This window comes from Thamnophis elegans, unplaced genomic scaffold, assembly GCF_009769535.1.
Source record: "Thamnophis elegans isolate rThaEle1 unplaced genomic scaffold, rThaEle1.pri scaffold_88_arrow_ctg1, whole genome shotgun sequence".
NCBI classification, from domain to species: Eukaryota; Metazoa; Chordata; class Lepidosauria; order Squamata; family Colubridae; genus Thamnophis; species Thamnophis elegans.
In genome coordinates this window covers 198252-212500 of record NW_022473912.1, presented here as the reverse complement: position 1 = coordinate 212500, position 14249 = coordinate 198252, and the positions used below count along the sequence as shown (strand labels likewise).

At 43.5% G+C, this 14249-nt stretch overlaps 1 protein-coding gene across 1 annotated transcript in view; it reads left to right on the top strand.

Annotated features, from left to right (window-relative positions):
* LOC116523667 (tRNA-splicing endonuclease subunit Sen15-like) overlaps window positions 1-7642 on the top strand; it is a 15872-nt gene extending 8230 nt beyond the window's left edge. The window contains exons 3-4 of the mRNA XM_032238794.1: window positions 611-746; window positions 7003-7642. Of these exons, the coding sequence (XP_032094685.1) occupies window positions 611-746; window positions 7003-7207 (341 nt within the window). The 3' untranslated portion in view covers window positions 7208-7642. The remainder of the gene's footprint in view (window positions 1-610; window positions 747-7002) is intronic.
* The last annotated feature ends 6607 nt before the right edge of the window (window positions 7643-14249 follow it).

Sequence of the window (14249 nt, the reverse complement as noted above, 5' to 3'; positions counted from 1 at the left end):
GAGACTACAATTGGTCCAGAATGCAGCCGTGCGAGCGATACTGGGTGTACCTAGGTACACCCATGTTACACCTATCCTCCGTGAGCTGCACTGGCTTCCCATCGGTCTCCGGACATGCTTCAAGGTGCTGGTTATTACCTATAAAGCCCTACATGGCCTAGGACCTGGATATCTCCGTGACCGCCTCCTGCAACATACCTCCCAGCGTCCAATAAGATCGCACAGGGCGGGCCTTCTCCGGGTACCGTCAGCCACACAATGCCGTCTGGCGGCTCCTCGGGGGAGAGCCTTCTCTGTTGCTGCCCCGGTCCTTTGGAACGATCTACCCCCTGAGATCCGGAACCTCCCCACTCTCCTGGCCTTCCGTAAGTCCGTTAAGACCTGGCTGTTCCGGCAGGCCTGGGGCTGTTGATCTTGACTGAACTTCAGTCCCATTATAACTGAGTGCATGTTGTGCTTCTGTTTTTAAGCTGTACTGTTCTGTGTTTTAATCTTTTTTTAATATTTTTTAAATTGCTTTTATGTAAGCCGCCCGGAGTCCTCCGGGATTGGGCGGCATACAAATCTATTAAAATTACAAATTTGTTGTTCTCTGCTATACCCTTTTCAGTCAGGAACTGGCACGAGGTATCCTTCACTGGACTAGCAGAGTTCCAGCTGGTGTGTCTCCATGGACGTGAGAAAGAAGACGAGCCTTTGCAGGTAGTGGTGCCAACTCCTGCCCAGGTATCATTCAGCCACGAGAGGTGCGTGTCTGCAGAGGGCTGGCGTTATTTGTTTATTTTTGCGGGTTGTACCACACTTGATCTAAATGGGAGGTCTCTGAGAACTCACATGCGTATGAATGTATCTCAGGAGATATTTTCTTATTTCATTCTGGAGTAGTAATGCTAACATTGAGTAACTCCATAGCTGAAAAAGGAAATTTATTCTGGATCTTCTTGGTTCGGACACAGCACCTTCACTACTACGCTGAATTAACTGGTTTCTAAGCAAAACATAGCTTAGCCGTGCTCAAGATGGTTTGTATATTACAATTTTGCTTCGTGTTGCTTCATAAGACCTTAAACAGCAGCCTTTCCCAAACTGGTCTCTGCTAGTTGTGGTGGGATGCAGTTTCCTGAAAAGCCAGTTAGCCTGGCCTTCTGTCTTGCCCAATATTTTCCTTCCTCATTTGTTAGCTGCGTCTAGCTTTTAAGCAGCTTTTCTCAATATATTGACTTCCTTCCTTCCGAGCCAAGGTGGCGCAGTGGGTAGAGTGCAGTACTGCAGGCCACTTCAGCTGACTGTTAGCTGCAGTTCAGCAGTTCTAATCTCACCGGCTCAAGATTGACTTAGCCTTCCATCCTTCCGAGGTGGGTGAAATGAGGATCCAGACTGTGGGGGCGATATGCTGACTCTGTAAACCGCTTAGAGGGCTGAAAGCCCTATGAAGCGGTATATAAGTCTAACTGCTATTGCTATTGCTATTCCTTCCTTCCTTCCTTCCTTCCTTCCTTCCTTCCTTCCTTCCTATCCTCTCCCCTCACCAAGTACAGATAACATCTCGACCCCTTCCAGTCGGGCTTCAGACCCAGTTACAGCACAGAAACCGCTTTGGTCGCATTGACCGATGATCTCTGGAGAGCCAGAGACGGAGGCCATGCCTCCATCCTAGTTCTCCTTGACCTCTCGGCGGCTTTCGATACCATCGACCATGGTATCCTTCTGCGACGACTGCGGGAGGTGGGGGTGGGAGGCACTGTTTTGCAGTGGTTCTCCTACCTCTCGGACAGGTCGCAGTCGGTGTTAGTGGGGGGGCAGAGATCGACCCCTAGGCCCCTAGCATATGGGGTGCCGCAGGGTTCGGTCTTATCCCCCCTACTATTTAACATCTACATGAAACCGCTGGGTGAGATCATTCGGAGGCACGGGATAAGATACCATCAATATGCGGACGATACTCAGTTGTATCTGTCCGCCCCGTGCCAACTCAATGAAGCGGCGGACGTGATGAGCCGGGGCCTTGAGGCCGTTATGGACTGGATGAGGTCTAACAAGCTTGTACTCAACCCGGAGAAGACCGAGTGGCTGTTGTGTTTCCCTCCCAATAATTCGATCAGTGTTCCAACGCTCAGGCTGGGGGGTCAAATTTTATACCCCTCAGGGAGGGTTCGCAACTTGGGAGTCCTCCTGGATCCACAGCTGACTTTCGACCACCATCTGACAGCTGTGACCAGGGGGGCATTTGCCCAGGTTCGCCTGGTACGCCAGTTGCGACCCTACCTGAACCGGAAGGCCCTCACAACAGTCACTCGGGCCCTTGTGACCTCTAGGCTGGAATACTGCAATGTGCTCTACATGGGGCTTGAAGAGCATCCAGCGGCTTCAGCTAGTCCAGAACGCGGCCGCGCGAGCGATTGTGAGTGCACCTCGGTTCGCCCACATAACACCTATCCTCCGCGAGCTGCGCTGGCTACCTGTTGATCTCCGGGTGCGCTTCAAGGTGCTACTTGTCACTCATAAAGCCCTCCATGGTAGTGGATCTGCGTACTTGAGTGACCGCCTCCTGCCAATTACCTCCCTGCGACCAATTAGATCGCATAGATTAGGCCTCCTCCGAGTTCCATCTGCCAGCCAGTGTCGACTGGCAACCACACGGAGGAGAGCCTTTTCAGTAGTTGCTCCGACCCTTTGGAACGATCTCCCCGTGGAGATTCGTACCCTCACCACCGTCCAGACCTTCCGCACAGCCCTTAAGACCTGGCTAGCCCGTCAGGCCTGGGGATAAAGATAATCTATCCCCACCCGAATGATGAATGAATGTTGTTTACTATTTTACCTGTATGTATTGTTCTGTGTTTATTGTCTTGTACCCCCCTTCCTTATTTTCTGTAAGCCGCCCTGAGTCCCCTCAGGGAAAAGGGCGGCCTATAAATACTAATAAAAATGAAAAATGAAAATGAAATGAAACAAAGAAGGGGAGTTCAATCATACTGGCACTACCCTTTCTTTCTATGGGTCGGAGAGGAAAAAGGAAAAGCAACAAATTATTATTAGAGGAGATATGGATTTTACAAACTAGATTCTTCAGACTGTGCATAGTATCCTTGTTTAATTATGGCATTATGCATGCACCCCCAGCCTTTGAGGGTTTCCAATATTTAATTTTTACCATTGTGTATGTGTGAAGCAGGTGGTCCCTCTCATTTGTCCATCAAATAATATATCACTTGCTCACAAAATCCTACTTTCTGTACACATTCTCTGAATTACCACATCGATTCACATTTGGCCAGATTTCCTAGTCTGGAAAGAGGGCTGCATTATAAGGATGAAACGTTATTCAAAAGCTTAATGAAATGAAGTTATGTTCATTTTTCCCTATATTGAAGCTGAAATAACACTCAGCTATGAAATCATTATAAAAGGGAGACAAATTACAAACCACTTTATATATTCCTTTTCTTAACCTTTTCTTGTCTTTGGAATTTCTAAATATACTCATTGAGTACCCAGCATACAGAACACCTTTACAGCGTGTGCAGGTGGAAGGTTCACCGACAAAAGGGCAAACGACAAAACCGCACCCGACTAAACCGCGGTGACAAAACCGTGTGTTCTAAAGCGCTCCGACGAATGAGCACTGAATCGCGCTGACAACAGCGCGGTGACAGAAGCGCGCTGTAAAACTAAACCTAACCCTAAACGTAACACTAACCCTAACCCTAAACGTAACGCTAAACCTAACCCTAAACGTAACCCTAAACCTAACCGTAAACCTAAACCTAACCCTAAGCCTAACCCTGAACCTAACCCTGAACCTAACCCTGAACCTAACCCTAAACCTAACCCTAAACCTAACCCTAATCCTGAACCTAACCCTGAACCTAATCCTAAACCTAACCCTAAACCTAACCCTAAACCTAACCCTCACCTTAAGTTAAATCGGCTTTCTGTCTCCGCGCTGTTGTAAAACGTCCTTCTGTCTCCGCGCTGTTGTCGCCGCGCTGTTGTCGGCATGTTGATGACGTCGCGGTTTTAGCGACGCAGTTTAGTTGGGCGCGGATTTGTCATTCGCCCTTTTGACGGGTCACGCAGGTGGAAAAGTTATCCCTGCAAAACAGAGATTTATAAATTTTAATGTGGTTCTCGATCCTTCTAGTAATTGAGAGGTGATACCTGGGAGGATGAGTAGAAAAGTTCTAGTTGGCTTTATTTTCAAAATTAAGTAATAAATGTTGCCTTTTCATAGGCTTTTTCATTCCTGCTCTCTCCTTTGCAATTAGTAAAATTGCTACATCCAAAGTAATTGGGGCTAATCGTCAGATGAGTGTGAGACAGTGCAGGTATTTTTTAAAAAAATAATTTATTACAGATTTTTTTTTAAAAAAATACAAAACATATCTCCAACTAACTAAAACATATTTGCAACCAAACTGTAAATAAAAGTAAAGAACATAATGACTATAATTATAAACAGAAAACAAGGAAACCAAAAGAAATGGGGGGGGGGGGAATGAATAATCTAAACATGCCACGTAAAACTAGTGTTAAAGAAAATACAAATATTTCAGAGTAAAAAGAAATAAACACTGTTGTAAAATACCATGAAACTTGTGTCAAAGAGAAACAATCATTTGTTTTTGTTTTTTTTAAAAAAATGCCTTTTCAAAAATCAGAAGCATATACATCCTCTACTTAATACCTGGAATAATAGTGCTTTTCCCAATTTTCTCACAAAATTATTCTCTTAGTAATTTCCCATATTTAATACAACCAACGTTCCCTAAAAGCAATCACATTTCTGGGTTTTGGAACATAATTCAACGTAACATTATTCTAATATATATAAGTAGTTTGATAGGAACATCTCTTAATATTAACAGTGTGAACACTTTCCAATAAATCTGCTAACGATGTTCATTTAATAATAAACTCATACAATAATGAAGGGGCAGGTAATGTGGAAATACATATCCCACTTCCCTCTTTTCCACTGGAACTTTAATTTTTGGCCCTACAGGGCTTTTCAAGTAAAATATCAGCTTGCATTGTTCTGCTGCAGAGCTTGTCAAAATCCCCATTCATGGCAAATGCTCCATACAATGCTTTCACTGTATTTTTACAGATAAAGGGCTTCGCAGTCTGATTCCTTTCTCTGTTCCTTTCACAAAATAACCTTTGTAAAATGAATTCCGCCCCGGCAGTGATGCCTGCGGGCGTCAGAAACGCTGACTTCCTTTGTAAGCCAGAGGTAACTTCCCTTATAGGATATTCACATAAATCATAACCAGCAGAGAGTAGGATGTGGACAGTCACCTGTTTCAGGTGAAATAACAATGACATCTTTGCTACTCACTGCCTGTTTTGTATTACTTTTTTTTAACTTGGTCCCAGTTAAAAAAAAAGAATATGCCTGCATTTAAATAACTGCGGTGGAGCATAAATGGTGCATTGAAGCTAAGAATTCGAAGGGAACACTCCTGAACATACGTGCATAAGACTGGGTGGAAATGAGAAAGGATGGAAAATACATCACAATAGAGCCAGCATTTCCCCTGCTAAGGGAGACATTTGTTAAGCGAGATTTGCCCTGTTTTACGACCTATCTTGCCACAGTTGTTAACTGAATCACTGCAGTTGTTAGTAACACAGTACAACTGCGTTACTGTGTTAGTAACACAGTTGTAAAGTGAATGAGACTTCCTCGTTGACTTCCTCATTGAGAACGGAGGTGGCGCAGTGGGTAGAGTGCAGTACTGCAGGCTACTTCAGATGACTGTTATCTGCAGTTCGGCGGTTCAAATCTCACCGGCTCAGGGTTGACTCAGCCTTCCAGCCCTCTCTAAGCGGTTTACAGAGTCAGCATATTGCCCCCAACAACAATCCGGGTCCTCATTTCACCCACCTCGGAAGGATGGAAGGCTGAGTCAACCCTGAGTCGGTGAGATTTGAACAGCCGAACTGCAGAACTGCAATCAGCTGAAGTAGCCTACAGTGCTGCATTTAACCACTGCGCCACCTCGACTTTAAGGATGCCAGTATGTAGTGGCAGCATTCACATTATTATACCATTTTAGCACAATGGTGATTTGTTGGAAATACAGTTGGGCAGTGTGGAACCCCTTAATACACAGGTGTCAAACTCGCTGCATCACATTGCTGTCACATGACGCATCATGACATTTCCCCCCCCCCCTTTTGCAGAGCTGGGGTGGACATAGCCTGTGCATGATGCATCAGTTTGACACCTCTGCCATAATATCTCTAAAATTGGGATACATAAGTGTTCTGACCCCCCTCGTCCCACACCAAAGCGCTCCGAGCCAAAGATACTTTACGGAATTTATTAACAGACAGATAGGCAGCAAACCGGCACAGACAAGCCTTGGCAGCAATCCAGCCTGCCAAGCTCACAATACTGTTCTCCAACATTAGTTAATGTGTTGACTTCTGCAAAAGGGGCATGTGTTCAAGCAGTCCTTTTATAGTCTGGAGAGGAGCCTAATTACCACCAGCTGAGTGCAATTACCTCCTGTAACTGCGCAACTGTTCCTGACGCCTATTAGCTCTCCGGTGCCGGGGATCCAGGAACAACTCCCTTGTCTCCTCCCCACTGCTGCCGTCCGGATCACACTCCCTTGTCTCCTCCCCACTGGTCCAAGGTTCAGGCACCTCCTGGTGGCCAACCAGCCTCTCTGCACCCTGTTCGGAGTCAGAACCCTGTCCAGGGTCCTCCACATCCTCTAAAGCCGACTCATAGGGCCCCTCGCTGTCGGAGTCTGGTGGCAGCTCCAACGGCTCCTGCTGGGCCACAACACATAAGTATTGCCAACTTTCCTTTCTGGCAGGTCTTCATTATAATAGTTATAGCACTTGGGGGGAAAAAATCACAAAAGCTTTTAGGAACAAACAGTGGACATTATTAATTCAGGGCACAAGCTGGATAGCTTTCAGGCGGCATTTAAATGAGATGGGCATCAGTGATGACTTTCGTACCTTCCTTCAATTTTTTTCCAGGTTAAGGCAGATCATGAAGAGCTCAGGCGCAGTGCAGGCGAAACCGGATTCCCCCCTTTCTATCACCCTGGCCATAGTTGAAACAGACTCTACAATTGTCTATTATAAATTGACGGACGGTTTAGTAATGCCAGATCCTCCGGACAGTCCTTCAGATGCAGACAGCAAACAAGGGAGGAAGAAGAAAAAGAGGCTGTCGAAATGAAGGGGAAGCCGATAAGGATTTTCTGGATTCTTCTAATGTGAATGTGTCCAGTATTAAAAGGGGCAGCTTGGAATTGGAACATTTGTTTGAAAAATCCCCACTAAAGCTTGAAGATTGGCAAGATATTCATGTCTGCCTCTTGTAACGAAGTCAGACATCAAAGATGTCACAGACCGAAACAAATGGAATTCGTATAAAGTATACCTTTAAAAGAAAATGTTTGTTAAGATGTAATGGTATACTTTGGATTATATTATATGTATAAACTTTTGGCAAAAAAGAAAGATGTCACCGACCAGGTCTAAATTCTGTCTTCTATTCACATGTAGTGTACTTGTGTACATAATTCAACATAATTCAATGTACTGTAATTAGCAGTTAGCAGTTAGACTTATATACTGCTTCATAGGGCTTTCAGCCCTCTCTAAGCAGTTTACAGAGTCAGCATATCGTCCCCACAGTCTGGGTCCTCATTTCACCCACCTCGGAAGGATGGAAGGCTGAGTCAACCTTGAGTCGGATGAAACCCAAATTGTTGGAGGCAATACTTAAAGAGGGCTGCAAAGCACTATGAAGCGGTATATAAGTCTAATTGCTATTGCTAGTACAGGTATTAATGTCTACATCCAGCTACAGATTCAAAGGATAAATGGCCAAGCAAAACAGGTTCTTTATTAATGAATGTTTGATTTCATGTAAATTGCTTCTCAATTTCTGAAGAACTCAAAATTGTCCTCCCCTGCCTTGTAGTAATTATGGCATGACCAAAAGTAGGGAGATGATATATAAGTAGAAAGAAGGGAAATTCCGTGTAACAAGGAGATCAGAAGCACTGATGATTACTGTTGAGCAACATATGTAGCAACATTAAAATAAAAAGGTGTAGTTGAAATATGTTCTTGACACACTAGTGCAACCTCTCATTTTGCAATGGGAGATTTTATCCAATTTTAGCTTTAACTGCATCTGCAAAGCTGTTCAACTTGAAAGATGTAGAATAACAAAATTGAAAGTGTTCCAGAGCATGTCTTTTAGAATATACTTGGTTTAGCAATAGCAATAGCAGTTAGACTTATATACCGCTTCATAGGGCTTTCAGCCCTCTCTAAGCGGTTTACAGAGTCAGCATATCGCCCCCCACAGTCTGGGTCCTCATTTCACCCACCTCAGAAGGATGGAAGGCTGAGTCAACCTTGAGCCGGTGAGATTTGAACCCCCGAACTGCAGAAAGAACATCTTTCTTTCTTTCTTTCTTTCTTTCTTTCTTTCTGCCTGTCTGCCTATCTATCTATCTATCTATCTATCTATCTATCTATCTATCTATCTATCTATCTATCTATCTATCTATCTATCTAATTATCTATCTCATATCTATTTCTTTCTGTTTATCTAACATCTATAGCAATAGCAATAGCAGTTAGACTTATATACCGCTTCATAGGGCTTTCAGCCCTCTCTAAGCGGTTTACAGAGTCAGCATATCGCCCCCAACAACAATCCGGGTCCTCATTTTACCCACCTCGGAAGGATGGAAGGCTGAGTCAACCCTGAGCCGGTGAGATTTGAACAGCCGAACTGCAGAACTGCAGTCAGCTGAAGTAGCCTGCAGTGCTGCATTTAACCACTGCGCCACCTCGGCTCTTTATCACTTGTGGTTTATCACCTGTCTTCTCCCACTACAAGTAAAAAGAATAGCTTTTTAACGCAAAGTGTTATATCTGAATAAAGTCAAATTCACATACTTTTTTTCTTTCAGAAAAATTAAACATATGGGTCTTTGTGTAACACCAGAGGGCGCTTTTACACAAGTATTTCAAATCATAATACTATGCTTTTAATAGTTATCATAGTGAGATCATTCAGTGTAAATAATTTGGATCTTTTCAGTTCATAAACAAGCAATAACATAATATCCAAACCCATGAAAGCGAACCATAGCAACAATGGATTGTGAATACTTGAAGTGTTTCGATTCATATAATAAATACTTCTTGTACCAACTGTTTTAGCATAATGTCTTCCGCTGTAATATCAGTAAATCTAAAAACACTAGACCTGAGCTGCAGAAATTGGAGAGTACCAAACTTTAACTCTTTGCAACTGTCTAATGGTCATTCAGATTTTTCCACACCAGATCTGGTACTTTTAGAAAAGTGCCATAAAGAGCTGGGAAAGAGAATGAATTAAATTTTTAATTAAAAAAAAAATTATCTGACTTTATTAAAATGTAGAGGGTTTTTTTCCCCCCAAATTCAAGACAAACACTAACAAAATTAAAACAATCCAAAATCATGATAAAAAATAAAAGAATCTGAAAAGGAGAATAAAATTTGGGAGATGGGTTACTTCCCACCACTGGTACCTACCTACCTACCTACCTACCTACCTACCTACCTCTCTCTCTCTCTCTCTCCCTCCCTCCCTCCCTCCCTCCCTCCCTCCCTCCCTCCCTCTCTCTCTCTCTCTCTCTTACACACACACACGGGGGTGGGTGGGGGTGGATACATATGTGATCCATGAAAAATATAAGAAACTTTAAAGAGAAAAGTTTCTTGAGGGAATTGAGGATAGAATAACAACTGTACCATGGTTTGTAACATGTTTGTTTCTTGTATTATACAGCATTGGGCCATATCAGTTGCTATTGTTATTAAAACACCATCAAAGCTGTGTGATCAAAAAAGGAAAACTGAAGATATTTTTTTTGCAAAAGAATGCAAAACGGAATGATACACACCAGAAGCAAGAACATTCCTTATGCAGGGTTGGGAAAACCAAAATCTGAATTATATCTCCAGACTTTCTTAACAACTTCAGTGCTAGCTGATAACGTGTGGTCTGGCTGGGGATAGTTCAGATACTTTCTCAAGTCTAAATTACATTTATGTCGGTTCTAAAATGTAGACCAGACCAAGAAACAAAAGCCACATTGGTTTGTTGAAAGAAATGTCCTTCTGGGTTCAGCTCCAAGTGAGGAAGAAGACACTGGAGACATGGAGGCTGCTTGGAAAGATGGTTTATTGGTGGACAGGACCAACATGGCTTGAGCCCTGAACAGAAAAGGTGATCCCATGCTTCAATGTTGGTGGAGAAGAAGAGAAGGGCCGAGGGAGGGCCTTGCTAGGCTTTTTATAACCTGTTCAGTCCCACTTCTCTGTTTCCTGTTCCTGTGTAAGAAATGTATTCTGATTGGTTGTCAGACTCCCATGGTGCCATGCAGGGGGCTACTCTCTAGGCTGTGATGAGTTCTCAGATGCCTTGTGGTCAGTTGAGTATATTATCATGCCTTTCTGTAGCTGCTGGTGAAGTCTTTATTATGTAAAGTGGGCTAGCCTGGCCATCTTAATGGCCCATTAGCTGGGGATGGGCAGAAAGCTACAGGCAACTATTCTGTCTTTTAAAACATGTTTCTTTCTTTTCACATCCAGAGAAACATTCTGCCTTTTCAATATTTCCTAGGATATTTCATTTTTCTGGGAGAGGGCTGGGTGATAACTTCCCACAGGTTTAAAACTCCTTTTATTGGAAGAGCTAGAAGAAGAGAATCTTCCAACTCTGAATGTGCTCCCATTGTCATCCCCCCACCCCGCCCTGTTTATTTTAATCTTTGTGCAAATTAGGGAGAGTCTGTCTGGAGCATTTTCTTAAGTTTGTCTCTTGGAATGAGCTCAAGTCTGATTGTTGCCTTGGTAACAAATCTTCCTTCTGTCCTTTAAGGCCATTCTCTATGTCCTCCACATCTTGGCTCCACATCCTGGCAACCAAAGACAGAAATCAGACTGGGCTTAGAAGCCTCCTTAGAAAATCAAAACATGAGCAGCTGCACCAGAGTGGGATTTCCCCCTACCCTTTTTTTTTTTCCAGAGGGAAAGGATTCTTGCTTCTTGTGAAAAAAAGAACAAAGTTATGCAGAGTCGGGAGATAATTTCCTGTGAGACTGAGGGCCAGAAGGATGGCAAGGAACATTCTGGTGAATAGGATCTTTGTAACTAATTAAATGCCTCCTGGCTACAGTTCGGTGGATGGGGAAACTCATCTACCCTCCCCACCATTTTGCAAAAATACCTGCAACATATTTTTTAAAGGGCCACCGGGTCCCAAAAAGATTGAGAACTTTCTGACAAACTTTCCCCTTTTTCCTCCTGAATGTTGGTGTGCTGAATTTCTTATTGTCTTCATTCCTGTTCTTTTCGCTGTTGGCTTCTTTATTATAGTTCGTGTGAGTCCAACAGGTTACATCATAATCAAATGACCTGTTTTTTAACAACCTGCTGTGGGAAGTTATCACCCAGCCCTCTCCCAGGAAAATGAAATACCCTAGGAAATATTGAAAAGGCAGAATATTTCTCTGGATGGGAAAAGAAAGAAACATGTTTTAAAAGACAGAATAGCTGCCTGTAGCTTCCTGCCTATCCCCACTTTGTCAATGGGCCGTTAAGAAGGCCAAGCTAGTCCCTTTACACGATAAAGACTTCTCCACTTCAGCTACAAGGAGATGGGATTAAGGAACTTTACCCAACTGACCACATGGCATCTGAGAACTCAACCAAACCTGGATTCAAAAGGCAGCCTAGAGAGTTGTCCCTGCACGGCCCCATGGGAATCTGACAACCAATCAGAATACATTGCTTACACAGGAACAGGAAACAGAGAGGTGGGACTGAACAGGTTATAAAAAGCCTAGCAAGCCCCTCCCTCAGCCCTTCTCTTCTTCTCCACCAACATTGAAGCATGTGATCCCCTTTTCTGTTCAGGGCTCAAGCCATGTGGTCCTGTCCACCATTAAAACCATCTTTCCAAGCAGCCTCCATGTCTCCAGTGTCTTTTTCCCCACTTGGAGCCGAACCCAGAAGGACATTTCTTTCATCACAATAGTGTAATAGGATGGGATGAAGAACGGATAAAAGGTAAATCATGATGATTTTTTTTTAAAAAAGGGAAGATGCTTCAGCTTGCTGGTTTAGGCAGACGGAGGGCGGGAATCTTCTAAAAATAATTCACAACACAATCCCTAAAGCCTTAAAGCACCATCTGGAGACATTTAGAAAAGAACCGGCTGACGTAGGAGGCATTCAAAGATCAGAGTCTACATCAAAGAAAATGCCACTTATAATAGTGCAAAGATGGAATTTAAAAAGGTGTCCTATGGATTGTGAGCTTTTTTTTTTTTAAAGTAATCACCTAGAACCTCTTCGTTCCCGAGGTTTACATACCAGGATCTGGAATTCATATAGGATGCAAAATAAGTGAAGATGCCACACTATGTACATTGTAAGTCAGAGCGGTGCAGACCAGTGGTGGGATTCAAATAATTTAACAACCGGTTCTCTGTCCTAATGACCAGGTAGGTAGGCGGGACTTAGTGGTCATCTGACCATGTGGGCGTGGCCAACTCAACATTACTCAGGTCGATGGGCGCTTCGCCTTAGCGGTTACAAGGTCATAAGGGTTAACCGGAGATGCAGTTTCTGTAAGCAGGGCAATAAAGATTAGGATAGCAATAGCAGTTAAGACTTATATATCGCTTCATAGGGCTTTCAGTCCTCTCTAAGCGGTTTACAGAGTCAGCATATTGCCCCCAACAATCCGGGTCCTCATTTTACCCACCTCGGAAAGATGGAAGGCTGAGTCAACCTTGAGCCGGTGAGATTTGAACAGCTGAACTGCAGAACTGCAGCCAGCTGAAGTAGCCTGCAGTGCTGCATTTAACCACTGCGCCACCTCGGCACATAGAAACAACACCAGAATGTTTCCTTCCTGCCTTCCTTACAGGATTAGCCCTGTAAAGCGGAAAAAAACCAAAAGAAGATTTCTTCCAACAACCGGTTCTCTGAACCTCTTAGAAAGTTAAGAACCGGTTCTCCCGAATAGGTGCGAACTGGCTGAATCCCACCACTGTTGCAGACCATAAGCAGAATGATTTGCATCCAAACATCAACGTGTTAATAATAGTAGCAACAAAAAACTCCTCCCCCGCCACCTCCCAGTTCTAATGTTGGGCTGAGGAAGTTGTCAGGGGGGAAGCTAAGATAAGGTTTTTATGTGGAATATATGTGTGTGTGTATGTGTGTGTATGTGTGTGTGTGTGTGTGTTGTATTTGTGCTGATAAATAAATAAAGGGAGACTAGTATAGATCTATTTCAAGCTATTTAGCTCTCATCAGCTAGCCACACCCTTACTGGGATTAGAACCTGTGCTGTTTTACATCTTAGGCAGATGTGTTAACCACTAAGCCACAAGGTTCTCCTCCTTTATCAGCTGAGCCAGGGAAATAGGTATGTATTTAGTGTCACAACCCCAGGTATGCCCAAATATGGGAGGAAGTCTACTGCTTCCATTCTCTGTCTATCGGCTCGTCACAAGAGACCATCCAGACAGAAACCCAATATTTTTACTGTTGCCTTTGTTACATTTGTGTTGTATTTGTGCTGATAAATAAATAAAGGGAGACTAGTATAGATCTATTTCAAGCTATTTAGCTCTCATCAGCTAGCCATACCCTTACTGGGATTAGAACCTGGGCTGTATTACATATTAGGCAAATGTGTTAACCACTAAGCCACAAGGTTCTCCTCCTTTATCAGCTGAGCCAGGGAAATAGGTATGTATTTAGTGTCACAACCCCTGGTATGCCCAAATATGGGAGGAAGTCTACTGCTTCCATTCTCTGTCTATCGGCTCATCACAAGAGACCATCCAGTCAGAAACCCAATATTTTTACTGTTGCCTTTGTTACATTTGTGTTGTATTTGTGCTGATAAATAAATAAAGGGAGACTAGTATAGATCTATTTCAAGCTATTTAGCTCTCATCAGCTAGCCATACCCTTACTGGGATTTGAACCAGTGCTGTATTACATATTAGGCAGATGTGTTAACCACTAAGCCACAAGGTTCTCCTCCTTTATCAGATGAGCCAGGGAAATAGGTATGTATTTAGTGTCACAACCCCTGGTATGCCCAAATATGGGAGGAAGTCTACTGCTTCCTCAGTCCCTGAGCTCACAACACTGCATCTCTAAAAATGTTTTTACCTGTCTGT